The 20,700-nt window shown below is 42.7% G+C and overlaps 1 protein-coding gene across 4 annotated transcripts in view; it reads right to left on the minus strand.

The window, feature by feature from the left end:
* LOC127052728 (E3 ubiquitin-protein ligase rnf213-alpha-like) overlaps positions 1–20,700 on the minus strand; it is a 160,543-nt gene that overhangs the window by 46,930 nt on the left and 92,913 nt on the right. For all 4 annotated transcript variants that reach the window (XM_050956653.1, XM_050956651.1, XM_050956652.1 and 1 more), the window contains 13 exons: positions 19,684–19,877; positions 18,878–19,033; positions 14,109–17,738; positions 13,339–13,472; positions 13,127–13,222; positions 11,826–11,941; positions 10,436–10,564; positions 9,616–9,680; positions 8,753–8,903; positions 6,825–6,966; positions 6,059–6,232; positions 1,561–1,694; positions 107–264 (listed from right to left, as the gene is read on the minus strand). In XM_050956653.1, the coding sequence (XP_050812610.1) occupies positions 107–264; positions 1,561–1,694; positions 6,059–6,232; positions 6,825–6,966; positions 8,753–8,903; positions 9,616–9,680; positions 10,436–10,564; positions 11,826–11,941; positions 13,127–13,222; positions 13,339–13,472; positions 14,109–17,738; positions 18,878–19,033; positions 19,684–19,877 (5,279 nt within the window). The remainder of the gene's footprint in view (positions 1–106; positions 265–1,560; positions 1,695–6,058; positions 6,233–6,824; positions 6,967–8,752; positions 8,904–9,615; positions 9,681–10,435; positions 10,565–11,825; positions 11,942–13,126; positions 13,223–13,338; positions 13,473–14,108; positions 17,739–18,877; positions 19,034–19,683; positions 19,878–20,700) is intronic.

Below are 20,700 nucleotides of genomic sequence, written 5' to 3' on the forward strand. Positions count from 1 at the left end.
TTTTTTCTGCATTAAGTCTTATATGTCTACTATACCATTTGTAATCTCACCCCAACCATTCAGCCTGGTGACGTCCAAAATTGCTTTTCTGCAGAAATCCATTTACCTCATAAACCTGAACATCTTGCCCTGGAAAAGCCATCCTTACAAAATCACTGGCATAATGCTGAACCATTTCTGGACTATTGCCATCTGGCACTGGCATATTCAAGATAGAACTTTGAAACATTTCAGCAGAGTCCACAGTAGGGTCCTTTGGATAATCTAGGATGACACAGAATGAAAAAAGGAGAGGGACTTATTCAGTTACAGCAAACCACTATAAATACTGTTTGGTAATTATTAATATGCAAGTGAATGGGGGGGCAAGAATATAAGCATGGCAGGGCAATGGGAATCCAGTTTTTCTCCATTATAAATGGCTACTTGATAGACTTATATGGCCATGTTCTAGGTCATTCTAGTTGGGTGGGGAGGTTCTAGGTTATTCTAGCTTGGTGGGGAATGGAGCAATTGACTACGTTTTCAAGGAATGAAGGACTGGGTTTACAAAGGACAAGAAGGCTCAGACAGTCAGACAGGGCAATCTTCAATGAGGAACTCTTCCCGCCCCCACCAGCAAGACTCCTCTAAGCAGCAGAAGATTAAGCACAGACCCTACTGATCTGCAAGTATGCGACCCAGTCTGAGAGTACCTACATCCCCAGATCTATCTACAAATTCCTTTCCCAAATCACTGATTTCCAGGATACAGTCTGCCATCTGGTAAGAGTGACCTACATTCTTTGATCCTTGCATTTGGCTGAGTTAAAAGTAGGGCTGGTCAGAAAATGGATTTCTGTCCCATGAAAAATTTTGACATTTAGCATTTTTTTTGTTACAAATCACGACAAAAAGACAAATTCTGAAAATTTTCACAAAATTAAATTATGATTTTTTTTGTTTGGGTCAATCAAAATTATCAATTTTGCAATGGTTTGTTTTGATTGGACCATTTTTATTTAATTTTGTATGTATAAGATAAACTTCAAAACAATGTTCTTTAGAAACAAAAAAAATTGAAACTTTTATTGTGAAAATGTTGAAACAAGACGTTTTGACATTTTCCGAACATTTCTTCCCAGTTTGTTTTCTAACAGAATTTCATCTAAATCAACAAAATGTCATGAAAAGTTTCAGTTTTCTGACACCAAACTGTTTTGACTAAAATTTTTGAACCAACTTTAGTTAAGCACAACCAAAACTCTCAAGTGATGCAGATTCCTCCCCATACCTTAGTGAGCTGGGCTAATGGCTTCTCCCTGTTAATTTCCCTCCTTGTTAAAAATGTACTACTTATTTCCTGTGTGAATGTGTCTCCCTTCAGCTCCCACCCAGTGGATCTCATTCTGCTTCTCTCTGCTAGTTCACACCAGTCTCTATTACGAGACATCTCCTCCCCATGTAGCTCTTCTGTAAACCTGATCTGGATTTACTCTGGCAAAAGCAAGAGGAGAATTGGGTCCCATATTTTTTTTCCATTGCAGTTAATTTTAATAGACGCAGAAAGTGTGAAGTTACCTTTCACTCGATGGACTGTCTCCCATATCTCATCCAGGCGAGCTTTCAGAACCCAGCTGAATGGAAAGCAGCACTGTGTGGATCTGCTGGGGTCTTCGCTCATTGATAACACAGAAATTTTAGCATCGGGGGCCCTTGAGTGTTTAAAACAAACAAACAAACAAACATATATATATAAAATATCCATATAATCTTAAGTTGTCTGCCTCAATGACTTAAAGTGGCAATAGGTTTCAGAGAACAATTATGTGTTGTGTGGGAAAAAAAACATTTCCTTCAACTGGTTTTGAATTTGCTGCCTTTCAATTCCATCAGTTGTCCCCTTTGTAAAAGGGTGGTCTGCCCCTTTAGGGGCCATAGGCCTGGGTCCAGCCAGCCTATTCATCTGTCAGACCCGGCTAGGAAGGGGTTAAGTGTTCTCTCTAAAGTGCTGAGAGTGCTCAGCTGGGGAAGAGCTGCAGGGTGGAGGCTGGCTCTTGTGACTGGCTCTGCAGCAGACAGGCCCTCTGGGCCACTACAGTCTGTGATGGGCAGGGGAATCACTTTGTTTTGTGTTAGTTTGTGAGTTTTTGTTTGAAAACTGTGCCCGGAGGTAAGGGCATGAAAGAGATCAGGCTTGGAGTAAGACCTTCCTGCGGAGGAAAACAAACTAGCAGCCTACACCCTTGTTCCTGCGTTATGAGACAGAGAGAACAAGATGCTCCCTTCTCTACATCAGTCACTACTTTTTATACATTTTTGTCATGTCTCCTCTCTCGGGTGACAACCCCAGTCTGTTAAGTCTTTCACATGTATATTTTTCCAGGCCGTGGATTACTTCCTCCACCCTTCCCTGAACAGCCCCACAAAGTAATTCCTTACAGTGACAATTTATGGGACGTAAGTGAGTCTAGTGGTTGAGGGCTTGGACTGGGACTAAGGAGAGCTGGGCTCTTGTTCCCAGCTCTCAGCTAAGTTCAATCATCAAGGGGATTTGCCGTCTGTTACCATCCACATTTTAAGTTCTCAGCCAATCTGACTTTACAAATTACACCCATGCAGGGTACAGCTACAGTAAAGCATGTGTCTATGCCATGCCAAGCATCTTAGACCATTGTGATATCAGAGGTAACTCAACGAATCATCACCCTTACATTACAGCTAATTTGCATGCAACAATTTCATTGGTTGTATGAGGGAGACTGCGCAGATGATGGATTACTTGGCCCAAGTGTCAGATCCGGGAGACAGCACTAGTTCTTCATAACAATCTAACACAGGTGTCCCTGCCCATGTTCAATGGGACTGATCATTTACATTTAAGCCTACATTTCCAAAAACAGCCTTTCATATAAGCAGGTGCCATTAAATGCACGTGCAAATCAATCACAGGCACAATAATTTGCATCACCAGTTGCACCCACTTCAACATCACACTGTCTGAATGTACCTGAAAAAATCAGGTAATTAGGTAATTAGAGTGACGAGCAGAGCAAGACCCAGTGACTGGAGGCTGTAGCTAGGAACACTGGAACCCAGGCATTGCCAGACTGGATCAGCACCGAGGTCTGTCTAGCCCAGTCTGCTGTCTGTGACAGCACCGAGCACCAGATGATGCAGAGGAAGGTATCAGAAACCTGCAGTAGCAGATGAAGATTAACTGCCCTCTGGTCTCTGATAGTTAGAGATCGGCTTAAGCTAGGCAAATTCAGAAATCAGGCACAAATGTTTAACAGTGAAAGACTGGAACAATTTACCAAGGGTATTCTCCATCACTTGAAGCCTTTAGGTCAAAACAATGCTCAGGCAGAAGTTATGAGGTTTTCTGGGATGCATTATATAGGAGGTCAGACTGAATAATCCTAACACATAACTTTCTAGCTAACTAAAAACCAAAAAAACATACAAGGAATAAGTTACAACTATCAAGAAATGTTAGAGACAATAAGAAGGGGTTCTGCAAATACATCAGACAGAAAAGAAAGATCGGGGTGGTGTGGGTCTGCTGCTCAAAGGAAAAGATGAGCTGGTAATGGACAATAAGAAGGCGGAGACGCTCACATCTATGTTGCTTCAGTCTTCACACAAAAAATAACATGTGACTGGATGATTAGCAAAGTTATCATAGACAGTAAAGGGGGAGGGTTGCAGATCAGGATAAGTAAAGAACATGCCAGAGACCATCAGAGTCTGATGCTGGTCACCAAAGAATGCTGAAGGAATTAGCTGAAGAAATATCAGAGCCACTGGCAAAAATATTTGCAAACTCGTGGATGGCAAGAGAGGTCCCAGAAGACTGAAGAAGGGCTAACATGGTGCCCATCTTTAAAAAGGGAGAAAAGTAGGAGTCTGGGAACTATAAACCAGTCAGCCTGACTTTGATATCTGGGAAGCTATTAGAGCCATGTATAAAACATTTAATTTGCAAATACCTGGAGGCTGAAGGGATAACCACTAGCAGCCAGTATGAAGTTACTAAGAATAAATCATGACAAACCAGCTTGATTTCTTTCTTTGACAAGGTAACTGTTTTGGTGGATATGGGGAATGTGGTGGACATAATATACCTGGACTTCAGCAAGGCTTTCACACATTCCCACATGACACTCTCATGACATAAGTAAGCTGGAGAAATTCAGCCTCAGTAGAACTACCAATAAGTGGATACATAACTGGATAAAAAAATGCAAACAAAGAGTAACTATTAATGGGATGATGTTGGACTGGAGGGAGGTCTCAAGTGGGGTTCCACAGGGATCTGGTCTAGGTCTGGTGTTTTTTAATATCTTTATTAATGACCAGGGTGTAGGAATAGAGAGCATATTGATCAAATCTGCAAATGACACAAAGCTAGAGGGGTTGCCAACACTTTGGAGGATAGAGCTAAAATTCAGAGGGATCTTGATAAATTGGAGAACTGGGCTACAGACAACAAAATGAAATTCAACGAAGACAAATATAAGGTGCTGCACTTAGGGAAGAACAACCAAATGCACAAATACAGAAGGGGCGGGGGGAAGGGGGGAAACTGTCCTGGCAGCAGCACTGCTGAAAAGGATCTGGGAGTTGTGGTGGATCACAACTGAACATGAAAATCAACAATGCAATGCTGTTACAAAAAAGCAAATGCAGTTTTGGGTTTCATTAACAAAGGCACAGCATGTAAGCATAGGAAGTTATAGTACCACTTGACTTGGCACTGGTTACATCTCAGCTGGAGTACTGTGTCCAGTTTTGGTCACTGCTGTATATACAGGATGTGGAGAAACTGGAGAGGATCCAGAGGTGAGTGACGATGATCAAAGGGATGGAATGCAAGTCATATGAGCAAAGGCTGAAGGAACTGGGTATGTTTCATTTAGAAAAGAGAAGATTACGGGAGGACATGACAGCAGTCTTCAAACACTTACTTGAAAGGCTGCCATAAAAAAGATGGAGAACAAATTGTTCTCTCTTGCTTCAGGGCAAGGGACAGTGGGTTCAAACTACAGCATGGCAGTTTAGGATTAAATCTCAGGAAAATCTTCCTAACTGTAAGAACAGTAGGACAACAGAACAAACTGCCTAGGGAAATCGTGAAAGCTCCTTCACTGGAGGTTTTCAAAAGGAGGCTGCATAGCCATCTATCTTTAGACACAACAAACCCTGCATATTGGCAGGGGGTTAGACTCGATGACTCTTGCGGTCCCTTCTAACTCTATGATTCCAACACTCCTTTCTGGTCTTATAATCTAAGGATCTATAAATAAATAATAAGAAGAACAACAACACATATAATAATGATGCATATAAAAGCTGGCACAAATGGCTTTGCCTGTAATTCTGTGCCCAGTTGTCTGACTAAATTTTTGGCTTCTGATACGGTGAATTCCATACAGTTCCGATGCAGTGAGTTCAGTGGTTTAATCTTCTATACATCTGTTGCCTTCCCACTTCACTATGCATCTACTCGTCTAATGAACGCACTCTCCACCACCCCAGACTCTCTCATTGCTATAGCACTGTACCTTTGCAGATCTGGAGAGAGGTTGGTTTTCTCAATCCTGAATAGAGATTGGTCAGGAATTTTCTGATTAAACATTATATCATCAGAAAATCATGACTTACTGAAACCGAAACAATTTGCAGGAAAAGGGTCGATTTCAACAAGCCTCCTGATTTGAGCAATTTTTGGAAAAAGGTTTCAAAACCATTAAAACATCCTGTGTTGACATTTTTGAAAAAAAAAACTGTTTTGGTTTATAATTTGAAATGACTTTCCACTTAGTGATTGTAGTTAATTTATTCTTCAAAAAGGTAAAAACTTTTTTTAAAAAGGTCAAAATCTAAATTGAACTTTACGATGGAGCCAAGATTATTTTCGGACTCTCAATTTGTGAAAATTTTCAAGATTTCAACTTTTTATTCCAGTTTAGGATGGGGAAAAATGTTGAAATCTCAAAAACTCTTGCAGGATGGGAAAAGTGTTTCCCACTCAGATCTAATCCTGAGAGTTTGAGCTTTCCTAGCGGTTTCTTACTTGCTGGTATACTTAATCTTCAGAAATGATTCATCTTTGAACATCTGGAGCCAGAGGTCAGAGATAGGAGTTTCTTGAGAGATATGATTCAAATTGTTGTTTGCATCAATTACTGCTAGAATTTGAGCAAACATATTTGCCAGAATGTCTTCCAAATGAATCCAGACAACATGCCTTAAAAAAAAGGAAAAACGTGTTATAAAATAATTCTTTCAACTCCCTCGCTCAATCAGCTCATTCTGTGTGTCTGTAACATGAGGGTTGCTCTGCAGGGCTGGACCCTAAGATACCGCTATGTAAACATCCAACAATCATAATAAAGCAAAGGTCAAAATAGGGAGCAAATTTAGCATTGGCTAGGTGATGTCTCTCAAGGTTGGGAGTCAGCTGTCTGCAGTAGCTGAATACCGTAAATATGAATTTCCAAAACTTTCAAGTTATTTATCTGTAGGGTTTGGCACATTTCATACAGCTGATCAACTTTGTTCTTGTTCTTTGTTCTTGTTACAAACAAGATCCTTTAACTGTCCAATGACCTAAGATTTTGTTGCCAATACCCTGATTAAATGTGATTTTTAAAACATATTCTAGTCTTCTATATAAGTAGTTATATCACCCTCATCACTGTTGTACCCGAGCCCCTTCCAGGAATACTTTAAGTGACGTGATACAAACATATCACTTCTCGTTGGTATTCCAAAAATTTGAGCTATTTGAAATTCAAATGGCCAACATCATGCAACTGTACAAGAACATACAACGTTACCGGAATGAAGTGCCTTCAAGTATGAACTCGCTAGACAGAGCTCTGCGGAAAATCCACTCTCTAGGCTCATGACTCATCTCCTCTCGTTCTTGTAAAAGGTTACAAATTCTCCTTTTCAACACTTCCATAAGATGACAGGCAACTATCCATAAAAGAAAAAGAAATCACTTTATCCCACAATAGGGCTGGTCAACATTCTCTTAATGGAAAATTGTATTCTACTAAATGAAAAGTGGGGTAGAAAGTCTCTGCTTTCCTTAAATTTTTGAATTTTTGTCATAAAATCCCAAACCTGAAAAATTTCAACTGAAAGCCAAAAATTTTGGATTTCAGCAGTTTTGGGCCAAAAAATTTTGGATTTTCAAGTGTTTGGTTTGTGGGGAAAAAAAAGTTGAAAATTTCCACGGGGGAAAGAAGAAAAACATTTTCCAAGCAGTGCGTCTAAAAACATTTCCTATTTGTCTTCTTTGAAACAGTTCCTTTGGCCTAAGCAATCTGACCTTGCAACTGGAATCAAGAAACTCTTAGATAAAGGGTTCATGGAAAAAAGTGAGATGTAAGACCTGCGGGTTACATTTGGCACTCAGGTCTTGTCTGCACTAGGGATTTACAGTGGCACAGCTACATCTCTCAAGCAGGTGAAAAATCCACACCCCTCACAGATGTGTAATATTGTGACCAGTTTTGGGGTCCCCCCACTACAGAAAAGATGTAGACAAACTAAGAGAATCCAGTAGAGGGCAACGAGAATGGTTAGGGGGCTGGGGAACATGACATATAAGGAGAGTCTGAGGGAACTGCGCTTATTTAGTCTGCAGAAGAGAAGAGTGAGGGGGGATTTGATAGCAGCCTTCAACTACCTGAAGGGGGTTCCAAAGAAGATGGAGCTCAGCTGTTCTCAGTGGTGGCAAACGACAAAACAAGGAGTAATGGTCTCAAATTGCAGTGGGGGAGGTTTAGGTTGGATATTAGGAAAGACTATTTCACTAGGAGGGTGGTGAAGCACTGGACTGGGTTACCTAGGGAGGTGGTGGGATCTCCTTCTTTAGAGGTTTTTAAGGTCAGGCTTGACAAAGCCCTGGCTGGGATGATTTACTTGGGGTTGGTCCTGCTTAGAGCAGGGGGTTGGACTAGGTAACCTTCTGAGGTCTCTTCCAACCCTAATCTTCTGTGATTCTATCACACATGCCCTATGGCTCCATTCTCCTCTACGGACCAGATGACATCTCATGATGCACACAGTGTCCCCACTTTCATGGGACTACTACAACCACAGTGCATGATGGGAAATGTAGTCCAACTTGGAGCCCAGCCCACAGAAGAGAATGGGGGCATGAGGTAACCAAACTACAGCTCCCATGAGACATTTTAGTGGCATTTCCAAATTGAAAGGTTTGGGGTTTGGCAGTTATTCAGTTTTTAAATGAAAAGTCAATATTTTCCAAAAAAAAAAAACACCAGACACTTTTCACAGAAAAATTGTTTTGTTAAGAATACAATTTTCCATTGAAAGTTTTCACAGTAAATTTTTGACGAGTTATGTGGCTTCTTCCATTAGTTTTGGCAACGAAGATTAGACAAATCAAATTAGACATGCCATTAGACCATAGTTTCCCTCCATAAAAAAGCACCTTCCATTTACTTAATTTGAAATATTTACACATTAATTTACTTAAAGTTGGATCCCATTTAATCACTAAGGATGATTGCACAGTTGCCTCCAATAATTGCACAGAACTTAACAAATGTTGACAGCACAACAGCACGAAAGACCGCCACATTCATTTTTCATTTTCATTTGATGTCTAAATGGGATTATTTTATCCAGGAATCCTAGGTGATTGTACCACTGATCCATCCAGTTTGTTCTTAGAACATCTTGTAATATCCAGTCACACACAGATATAAGGTCTTTTCTTTATACTCACATCTATTCTTGCTCTGAGACTGAAAAAGTGCATCATAGAGAATCTGTATCCTTTCTGTAGCTCGCTGGCTGTTGTCTTTCTTATCCTCCAGCTGGATCACAGCTTTCTGGACACTTTGTTTGATCATGAATTCAGTGTTGATCAGTTGCAGCTGGAAAAATATTTGGCAGGGCAATGCTATTGTTCCCATTGGGCAGATGGGAACTGAGACATGGAGACGAAGGGATTGACTCAGGATTACACAGGAAGTCAGCAGCAAAGCAAGGAATTGGAACACAGGTCTTCTGAGTCCCAAGCCAGTGCCCAAACTACTATAGACCATCCTTCCTCTTCATTTTCACGGCCATCAGCAGAATAGCATCTGCGCTCCTCCCTGGCAATCTCGGTAGCAGTTTCGGGAGGCACACGCTGCATCTCAAGGCTGCAATTTCTGTACTTATCTCATGTTGCCCCATCTCTGCAGTATCTGAGCACCTCACAAACACTGATGAGTTTATCCTCGTGAGGTTGGCAGCGCTATTGCCTCTCCCAGTCACAGCGGGGAGCTGAGGCCCAGAAACATTCAGTGACTTTCCCCAGGTCACACAGGAAGTCAGTGACAGAGCCAGAAATGGAACCCAGAAGTCCTGAATCTTACTCCTAGTGCCTTACCAGAGGGCCAACTTTCCCACACTACTTAACAAGGGAGAATGGCTGATGATCTCCTCTAAAGTGCCAGGCATGATGCCCTGCAACCTTTCCTCCCTTGGGCAGTGAAACGGGAGAAGAAGGGACCTCCCCAATTTGAACCTGTTACATTTGAAAAGCTGAGACTGAATTTGATAGTGCTCACTTATGGCAGGCAAGATAGATAAGACACTTACATTTTCCTCTGGAGAGTCATTGGCTTTTTCAGCATCTTCAGAGGCAATGGAATCCTTTGGACAACCTTGAATGATGAGCAACTGTATGTTACTTATCTGTTGCATCAAAACCTTCAAATATTAGATACTTAAGGACTGGCAACAGCATGATTACTGGGTAAAATCTGAGTAATACATTGACCTGGGTATGTGGCTGGTCATCTGGATCAGAAGAACCCTTTGTTTGATTAAACTGGTTTTAAATAACCACTATCATTAACTCGAGTGATGCAACAAGGGCTGGAGTGCCTAACGAGACTGCATTTCTGACATCTTGTTAGCCCGTGTGGTAAGACTGAAGTTACTTTTGTGAGTGGTTTGGTATCTCTCACGGAAGAATAACCACCGGTTTGGGGTGAGTCTGCCCCATTTCTCAGCAGTCTGATATTCTCAGTTGTGACCCACTGAGGCACAGTGACAGCCCCTTCCAAGCATAGGCCCAGTGCGATGGTGCCATTGCCACCATAGTAAACCCAGCACTGCCTCTGACTCCTGTGCACATGGACCCGTGGATGAATGACCCAGGCAGGAACATTACGGGATTCCCTACCCTCCTCTTACTTCTCTGTGTGGGTGTGTAGCCTAAATCAAAACTGAGTCCTCAGAGGGAATGTGCATGGAACACCACAGCTCCATTTGCAGTCACTTTTTAGAGTACAGTGATGTCTCCTTATCTGATTAAACTTCATTCCACTGATGTTATCATCCCCTTATGGGGCAGGGAAATGGCAGAAGGTAAAACAACACATCAGAGATGGGTTTAAAGCAAGAAGTTGGTTACTTGTGTCGGTTCCCTGCTGGGTGCTGTTCATGAAAATCTCAGCGACTGTCATTTTGGAGAGTTGTCCCAGATTGGCTGCAAAGGTCTCGGGAGGCAGCAGGTCATCCAAGTGAACAGTGCGCCACTCACCTGCAGAGGCACAAACAGAACAGACCACAAAATGTCATTGAGTCACAGAGTTAAGGCCAGAAGAGACCATTAGATCATCAGTCTGACCTCCTGTATAACATAGACCATTACATTGCACCAAGTTACCCTGTATTGAGCCCAATAACTTGCATATCTTTCCAGCCAGGCATGTAATCTGGATTTGAAGATATCAACGAATGGAGAGTCCACCACTTCCCTAGGTAGTTTGTTCCAGTGGTTAAGTCTCGCACGATAAGGTATTTTCTCCAGCTTTCACAGCATTTTTGTATCTATTCTCTGCACCTTCTCCAATTTTAGCATCCTTTTAAAAATGTAAATATTAGAACTGGATGGAGTATTCTAGTGTTTGCCTCACCAATGCCATATACAAAGGTAAAATCATCTCCCTACTGCTTCTCTCGCCTTCTGTTTATGCATCCAAGGATTGTGTTAGCCCTTGTTGTCACAGCATTGCACTGGGAGCTCATGTTGAGCTACTGTGTCCACTCTGATCCCTAGATCCTTGCAGAGTCACTGTTTTCTCATATACAGTCTGCCATTCTGTCTGTGTGTGATTTTTATCATTTGTGATTTTTATCATTTGGGGCAAAGCTAGCTTTCTTGAACATCCAGCACCAACAGCCTTTTCCTCTAAGAATTCCCAACTAGAACTAACAGAATTTTTTTTATTTTTGACATTTCTGTGACATTTTTCATCAAAACTTCAAATTTTGATCAAAAACAAGAGTGGGGAATTCCCAACAGAAAGAACCAGCTTCCATTGGAAAAATTATTGCTTTTGTTGAAATTCCAGTTTTTGATTGAATGTTGATAGCTTTCCCTCATGTGACTTAGGAACATGAGTTCCATGGAAACAGGACTTATACTTCTAAGTCACTTAGGCCCAGATATTTAAAGTTATTTAGGTGTTGCTGTGCTCAGCATTGCAACACCTAACTGATTTAGGAGCCTAAGTCTCAATTTCAAACGTGATTTAAGCACCTAAGGTCTAAATCCCATTGACAGTCAATGGGATTTTGTCTCCTAAGTGCCTAAATGCCTTTTTCAAAATGGGACTGAGATGGTGCAATGCTGAACACAGCAATGCTTAAATAATAAAAATCGAGGCCTTACGTGCTACTGAAAATTCTGCCCTAAAACAGTGATTAAGACAGTTAAAACTATTCAAATGTTGCAATAATGTTAACGATCCCTCTTGCTTTCCTCGTCTTTCAAGTTCCAGATCAAGGCACGTTCTTACCAGCACTGAATGCCAGGTAGCTGCACCCCCCGAGTATCCTTGGGACTTTGGTTATGATGACGACGTGTGATGGACCGGTCGTTCCTGGTTTTCTTCTCTCATCCACTATGCAGTACCTGAAAACACAACAGAAGTAAGATTCATAGCTTCATAGATCTTCAGGTCAGAAGAGACTTTTCAGTCTGACCTCCTGCATGATAGCACAGGCGAAAACTTCTCACTTGGTGATTCCTGCATCCAGCCCAATAACTTCTGTGTGAGCTAGAGTGGAGCTTTTACAAGGAGACGCTTGGCCATGATTTACAGACTCCCAGTGATGGAAAATTCACCCCATCCCTAGGTGAGCTGTTCCAATGGCTAATTTCCCTCCCTTTCAACAATTAGTTCTAGTCTGAATTTGTCTCCTTTCAAAGCTCCCGGCCACTGGATCTCGTTCTGCCTTTTTTTGCCCTCAGAAATCTCCTCCCCATGTAGGTCCTTTAGGCCACAATCAAGATAGAAGATGTGTTATTCGTCTCTCCATCCGTCTCTTCCCTCTGGGTGAAATCCTGAGATCCTGAAGTCAATGGCAATGCTCCCATTGACTTCAATGAAGCCAGAATTTCACCCTGTTTCCAGTCTCCAATGTAAAGTCTGAGAGAAAGGCTATGTCTATGCTTAAACCACTCCTGCAGCTGCACCGTTGCAGCGCTCAAGTGTAGACACTCACTGCAGCAATGGGAGAGGGTCTCCTGTCGCTATGGGTAATCCACCTCCCCAAGAAGCTGATAGAAGTAGTCTTCCATCAACCTACTACTGTCTACACCGGGGCTTAGGTTGGCTTAAGTACGTCACTCAAGGGAGTGAGTTTTTCACACCCCTGACACTTGCAGTTAGGTTGATCTAAGTTTTAGACCAGCCTTGAGACCGCTTTTGACTTTTTGACATTATATGAGGCGATACCAGCACAATCGGCCGTCCCTGCTGTTTGCAACGGGTACTGACTGTTGCCAAGTCTGGTGATTTTTCTCCACGCCCCAGCTCCCAGAACGGCTGGATTATGGGAAAACCTGCTTTTGTTTAAGGTTGGGTGCCAAACTGGCCTCCAAGATGCTTTTCACAGCCTTATTTTTCCCATTCTGCCTCCCTCAGACACTGCAGTGGAAGGGAGTGCTGGAAATTCCATCAGTAGGAAGATCTACTAGCACAGAACCACCATGATTATTTTATAAGGCCCCGATTCAGCAAATCACTGAAGCACATGCTTAACTCCTCCACTGTACTGGGCCCTAAAATGAAGAAAATGAAGAAAAGCTGCTTACTTTGCACAGGCAAGAAGCCTTTTGCTGCTCTGCGGCTCGTCAAAGTTGAACTGGACAAAAAGCAGTTTCTCTTCTGTTGATTCTCTGAAGAACTTACTGCACATGATGAAAAAGTCTCTTTAGATACTTTAAAAAAAATCACACTGAAGACATTAAAAAATATCACATACAAGACTGAACAACAAGAAAAGGACCAAAAAAAAACTAGTTACCTAAGTTCCTGGCGGAATGCATGTTCTGTATCAAACTGATTTAGAAAAAGACAGCGGATTTTATTTTGGAGGTTCAGTCTCTTTCTTACCACTTCCAAATCTCTCTGGTTTAGAAGTCTTGCATGTGTAGAAACCTATGAAAAAGAAGTCAATTAAGGCAAGATTTTTGTGCTTGATTTTGCTATTGTAAAGACATAGGAAAACTGCAATAAAAATAATTCCTTACAGGACTTTTGAATGGCTGCCCAACAGAACTGATGTGAAAATGCTTTTTTTCCCCTCTCATAGAAAATGTTGATTTTTTTTTGTTGAAAAAACAGAGTCACGAACTACCCCATTTCCTGCAGCACAGCGCTCCCTAGCATTGCACTGGGGCATTGCGATCAGCACTGACTGAGAGGGGAGAGCCCCTCTACAGAGCCCCCACCCCACTCCCTGCAGCACAGCGCCCTATAGCACCACAACTGGGGCATTGGAGTCAGCTGTGACTGGGAGGGGAGAGAGCCCTGTTCTGAAACATGTCCCCTCCATAGCATGACATACCAACCCCAAACATTAGTGGGTCATATGAGTTTCCTTGCGATGGACACAATAATAATGACTCTCATTGACTTTCTGGGCTTTGGGTCTGTGAAAAAAGAGGGAGGATCTTAGGCCAGGTTGGGATAGCCTGGTAAGATGCAGCTATCATGGAAATCAACTGAAGTTCTGGTTGCCCCCACCTCTGAGAATCAGGCCTATTATAACAACACTGAAATAAAACATCTCACCTCCAGCCACAGTCCACTGGTGCCATCTGCATTTGACTCTTGATTCACTGCCCCCCACAGAATGTCAATCAGGCCATTGTGCTTCTGCCTTCTAAAATACAGGTCCTGAATCTGCTCCACATCCTTCAGCGGAGAATATTTGAGGCGCAGGATGGAATCAGGGGTTGCACACTCGATGAGTTTGCTTTTAGAAGCTGAGAGGACCGACTCTTCATCGGGCAGACAAATCACCTGAAAACTACTCGGCCAGCACTGCAGAACAACAGTGGCAGAAGTGTCATCACTGAAACCAATGAAAACATCACGTTCCTGGAGAGCCAGGTCTGCCAGCTTCGTGCAGCAGAAAACTGTGTTCTTGATGGTGACGAACAACTTGGCCCACTTATTCAGCTGTGTCATCAGCCTCTTCTGCTGCCACTGCAGAATGGTGTTCATCTCCAAGCAGTGCTTCTCCAGCCTGTTCAAAAGCGGGGTGGGGAACTGCGTGTAAACCACGTTTTTCTCCTCAATCACAATCAACCTAAACTCCTCCTTCACGCGGCATTTAACCCTGTGAGTTCCAAGGCCAAGGTCAACATAATAGTTCCCTCCTAACCTGACGAAGCACTGGTTCAGCGCATCATAAAGGCTTTCGTAGAGGTTGTGAATGTTTAAGAGAATGACAGGCCTGCCTGTCTCCATGCAGATTTTCACTCTGTTAACAGACCGACACACCTGCGAGTATTCTTGGTCCCGTGGGAACCCTGAGCCAAATATAATATCACAGTTCTCTATGTCCATGAGTTTGATCATTTGTATGATCTGGAAAGCTATGTGGTTTGTTGTTAACAGCAACAAGTATCTAGACACAAACCCAGTCTGTTTCTTGTCTAAATTTTCCTGTAACAAATCAACTGTATGGCTGGTTTCTAAGTTGGAAGACAGAGATATGGGTGAGCAGTTTCTGAACAGATCTAAAGGATTAAGATCTTTTAAACCTCCAAAGTTTCTTGGAATTGCTTTTGCAATGAGCTGTTCCTCTTCAGAGATGCTTTTTCTATCCTTGGCATAGAACAGTATCATTTTGATGAGGCTGTAGAAGTCACGGAGTCCAAAAAATTCCATGGACTGTTTCTTTAACACCTCACAATAGAAGTCAGCCAGGGAGGGGAACAAATGCTCAATCTTGGTAACATGCATCTCATCAGCACAGATTCCCTTGGCCGTCTTCACCAGCTCGTCTTTGTTGAGGTCGGTCCGGAACACAAGGAGGCCCCGGTTCATTTTAGCAGGGTCCAGGGCCCAGTTTGAAATGCCAACAAAACCAACTTTTTTGTATGGTTCTGGGACTTCATCATCGACGCAACCATCTTCAAGAAGAGGGTGCAGTGTCTTCAGAGGCATCTCAGGTGAATCTTCTGCAAGGCCTATCTCATCCAAGATAACCACAGAGGCAAACTCCTCCAGTTTCTGGCCCCTTTGGAACTGTGCACATTGTTTGAAAGTGGAGATGATTCCTTCAGGCTTGGAATGAGGGCTGCACTGGAATGACACCAGTTGGATCTGCTTGCACCGTTTGAACAAATCTGTTTTAGACATTCTGCCCTGCATTGCCTCAGCAGCTATGGTCTTAGACAAGGATTTGGAGCTACCTGGCTTTCCTACAAGGAACAGCGGCACTCTCAGGTCCATGCATATGACCATCATGAAGATGTTTTCCCTTAGGGCATCGTTCCGTGCTGTTGTCTTGGGAACAGAGAGGTTATCCAGGAACACCTCTTGGCAAAGTACAATCTCTAGCTGAAGCAGGGATTCAGGCACAGAGAAGCATTTCGCTATCTCTTTCAGATAATCTTGGCGGCTCTCGAGAGATACATAATAGCAAACTCCAACTGCAAGAAGCAGAGATCTTTGCGCGTCATTTAATGCAGATATCTGATCTTTCTCACACCCCTTTGCAAGGGCATGAATGGATGGGTCATAGTCCTTTGACTGTTGAGCCTCACTCTTTTTTTTGTTGATAAGAGGAAAAAGCAGGTCTCTTAAGTTATAAAACCACAGCAGCACCCCCATGCAGCGCTCTATGTCCCGGAGACTGGCGATTCTGCATTCCTCTTTCTTTTCTCTTAAAAACTTCTGGGAGGTGGAAATGACGGAGGTAAAAACATCCATGTTCTCTTTGGGAAGCTTGTCTTCCACGATGGATTTAACAATTTGCCTGATGTACAGACTCTGAGTCTTTTCATTTAGTTCCCCAAAGTCCCAGACAAGAGGCAACATGCTCGGTGGAAGAGGCTGCACCCGATACACCAGCTGCCTCAAAGGGATGAAGCCCAGCTTTTCTAGGGTGTCTTCACTCCGAACTCTGTACCCCAAGCCGGCTTTCTCTAGCTTCTCAATGGTTTCCTTGGTGTGCCTTTTGTAAGGGTTGCAAGCAGCCACCACTTTTAAGCGTGTGGTAGAGATTGGCTCTCCATTCACACTCTGGTCACATAGGACCTCTTTAATTGCAAACACAGCTTCGGTGGTGTTGGCTTCATCAAAGAACAGCACTGTGTCCATGTTGTGCCTCTCTTCATTGACGCGCGCCAGCTCGATGGCTTCCTTGACTTTCTGGTGGATGATTTTGGAGCTGGTGCCTCCATGGACACGCACTAGCATCATATTCTGAACATCTCTTCCTGCTCTTTGCAAGCTGCACATAAACTGCACCAACTTGGTCTTCCCGCAGCCTGTTTCGCCCATGACAATCACGGGGATCCCACACTGGAACCTCAGGTGAATGGCCAGCATTTTCATGGTATTGTCCAGGGTCAGCTGGTAGGATTCATCTGGGTCTTGGGAGCTTCTCACACCAAATACGCTGCAGAGAGTTTCTAGCTGCTCTTCTCTGGACAGATCTTCAAACTTTTTATTAAAAGGGACTTTCTGAGCCTCAAGGGTGCGATATAAATGTTGATCAATAACCTTCTCCTCTAAAACCTGCTGTGAATGTGCATCGACAGCATCAAAACTCCGATTGATATGGAAGCCCAAGAACTCCATGGAATGGTTGTCAGCATGGAAAATTATGTAGGGGTGCGACTCTTGCTCCCACTTGCGTCTTAACTGGTACCTGCTCAATACACTGTCCTCATCCATTTTCTCCTCTTCACTGGGTGAGCTTTCATCTGCCATGGCTAGGGAAGGCAACGCAAAGTCCTTGGACATGGTGATCATAAATTTTATCACAAACGCCTTGAACCCCTGAAATCCCTCTTTCACTAATTCGCTGCTGCAGAACACAGAGTTTTCACACTTCGTCAGCTGGAGGTTTAGGAAGCGCGTGAAGTTGCTGAGCTCAGTCCAGGAAGGGTTCTTTCTCCCACAAGACTCCAACAAGAGACTCAGACACTCTTCCTGGGTCCCTTCAACCTTCCCAGGGGTGAAACAGAAGCTGTCAAGATTGGCTTTTCGCTGGTATCTGCTGATGTACTGGTATGACCTTTGGAAGGCATCACCCCTGAACATGTCACTGTCCAGTAGTTGCTGTTCCACTTCAGCAGGTGCTCCAGAACTGTTATTTTTAAGCATCTCTAGTACTTCTGTTGGTGACATGCATTTCACAGCTGGAAGGAGACCTAGAAATGCTTGCTCCATTTCACTGCTCATCTAAAAGCCAAATAAGAAGGAGTTAAAGCTTTGTAAACACTGAAGTTACCCAAACAAACTGAAGAAATCATCTACACATTGATGATTATATTATCCATGAGGATGTGGCTTAATGAGCAGAGCACAAAGAATTTGGATAAGGTAGCACCACGTTACACAGGGCAAATCACACACTGATACAGCCAAATTTAGATTTTTGAAGTAACTTACCCAGTCCTCAAATATAAATGATACCATCTCATCTTCCTAGATGACAGTGTCCCACTCACAGGACTTTAAAGGAGAGAAGTAGCCAATTTTAGGTAAACTATAAACCCTGCTATGAAAAAAGCCTTACTCTAATATAGTCCAATGGTCTTGCCTCTTACACACTTCTGTGTGTAGTTGATGCTCTAAACAAGCTAAGTACCAATCTCGGGGTGTGATTTTCCATTGGCTGGCACCTTGTGCTGTCATTTGTATAACATTATATAGATCAGAATGGTAGATTCATATAGGTATAAACAGCTTCACAAGATTCAAGGCAGGCTGCTTAACTGTAACCTATACATATACAATGTGGACAACCTAATGCTCCTCTGGTTACTGACTAGAGTTGGCCAAATTTTTTGACTGAAAAAATTTCCTGACAGAAAATGTGGTTTCACTGAAATTTTCTGCATGAAAGTGTCGATTTTGATTACATTTTTCAAATTTCCATTAAAAAAAAACAACATTTTTGTTTTGAATCACGTCAAAAAATTGTTTTGAATTAGTAATGTTAAAATGAAAAAAAATTCCTTTTGACATCTGAACATTTTCTTTCAGTCAAAAATGTTGCCATTTTTCATTTTGATATTTCTGAATCAAAACTTATCAGAACTTTCCAAAGTTAGGACAAAAAGTTGAAAAAGCAGATTTTTCCACAGGATGGAAATTCCATTTTCCAAACTGCTCTAGTATTGAAAATATGTGTCTCCTCCAACAGCAATGATTTTATACAGCTCACTCATTTTTCTCTATTTTTGGACGGTACAATACTGGCCAAAGATTTGTAGCTCCATCAAGGTCTTCTCACTTTGAATTTTAACATGCTACTATCACATGCACGTTGCTAGGTTCCAGAAAAAACCTGCCATTCAGTATCACTTGGAGAATACCTCTTGTTTTCTTGTGCTGCTTATGCCTTTTCCTCTCACCAGGTATTCAATCAAATAAAGATGGGACACTCTGCATTTCCAGACCATGCCATCAGGACTTTGGATGTGTCTCAGAATGCACAGCTCAGTCAGTAACTTGTAAAGACCCTTAGAGACCTGTCAAGAAAGATGCAGAGCTGGTCAGTTGTGCTTCATCAAAATGTCAACTGTTCATTGCTTCCCATTGTTATTAAACTTTCTAAGTTATTGAAAACCCAAGAAAGCAATGAGAAGAGATGTTCCACGAAAGTACACCCCAGGTAGAACCTCAGCTGGTGTAAAACAGGCATAGCGCAATTGACTTCAAGCAAGCTAGACCGATTTACACTATCCAAGGATTTGAGTCATTGTGTGATCTCCCTGCTGATGTGACAGTAAATGCTTGGCTGTCACTGTGCCAGTGACAAAGACAATGGAAACACAGAGATTTGCAAGCATTGTGACAGAGTAGCAGGTGCCGGGACATTGCACAGCGATCTCGAGTTAAAATCTACTGGGAGCGTCATCTTCTTCTGGCATCACAAGTGGGTGGGTAGAGTTTGGTGTGCGGTGAAACTTCTGGAAAGACAACAACAATTTTGTGACCACCCCTGTTCACAGTTTAACCCTTTGTTACAGAAATTGGTTGGTACTAACTGCTTTCCATAACTATCAGTGGAAGGAGTTTACTTATCTGACACTGAAAGGCACATTCACACTTTGAATGAGAGAATCCATCTTCACTGAATATCATGGCATGGAGATTGTGCTCAGTAAAGATTACTTACGACAGGGGATACGTCAATATGGAAGATCCGGGGCCCAGCCTCCGTTGGTTTCTGTTCCAGTGAGCGAAGCTCCTCCAGGAGAAATCCAAAATCTATTTCCGACTCTGTCAGCCTAATGGTTTTGTGGCTCAGATCTGCATTCTCTGGTCGGCCTTTGGCTTTTCTGGTGGTATTCGCTACAAACAAAGACTTCCCTAAAATGAGAGAGAAGGTCAAGATTCAATTTCTACAGTGCTCCGCCTCCTCATATTCTGCCTTTATGTTTCCATTTCTTCACCTGAATCAGAGAAGGCGAGATCCCCAGCTGGTGTAAATCAGCCACAGCTCCATTGGCGTCAATGGGCCAGATCCCCAGCTAGTATAAATGGACATAAATCAGCTGGAGTCAATGGTGCAGATCCCCAGCTGGTGTGAATAGGTGTAGCGCCACTGGAGTGAGTGGAGCTACACTCATGTACACAGGCTGAAGATCTGGCCTTTTTTTATATAATTTTTCTTCAGCTGGGGAGCTAAAAGAAGTTTCTATACTGGAGAAATCTCACCTTTGCTCCACAGGACAGGGATGATACAACTTGCTGTAACATGAGCTTTCTAAATGGTAAAGGCCCAGTGACTGTGGTACCAGTTCAGGTTCTGAATCCCCACCCTTTTAATCCAGATCATAAACTAAGCTAAAACTAAGGGCAGATTTTCTGCTCCACTCTGATATAGATTCTCTTCAGCAGGCTCCTGAGCCACCCCCTGCAGCCCCAGAGCCAAGTCTGGACCCAATAGCCTATTTGATTAACAGTGTCAAAAGATACGCAGGAGCCTCACAGGGAAAGTGTGCCCATAGCTACACCTCTAGCTAGACTATGGATCTACCAGTTCCCTATGTTCTCTGGGGAACCATGAAAAGGGCTAGGACAGAGAAGACTGATTCTCCTCTATCTCCCAGTGCATAAGGGCTAAGCAGAATCTAGCCATTAATCTATATTCAATTCATATTTATCAGAATAATAATAATCCAGATTAAAT

The sequence above is a fragment of the Gopherus flavomarginatus genome, chromosome 5, assembly GCF_025201925.1.
Source record: "Gopherus flavomarginatus isolate rGopFla2 chromosome 5, rGopFla2.mat.asm, whole genome shotgun sequence".
Classification (NCBI taxonomy): Eukaryota; Metazoa; Chordata; order Testudines; family Testudinidae; genus Gopherus; species Gopherus flavomarginatus.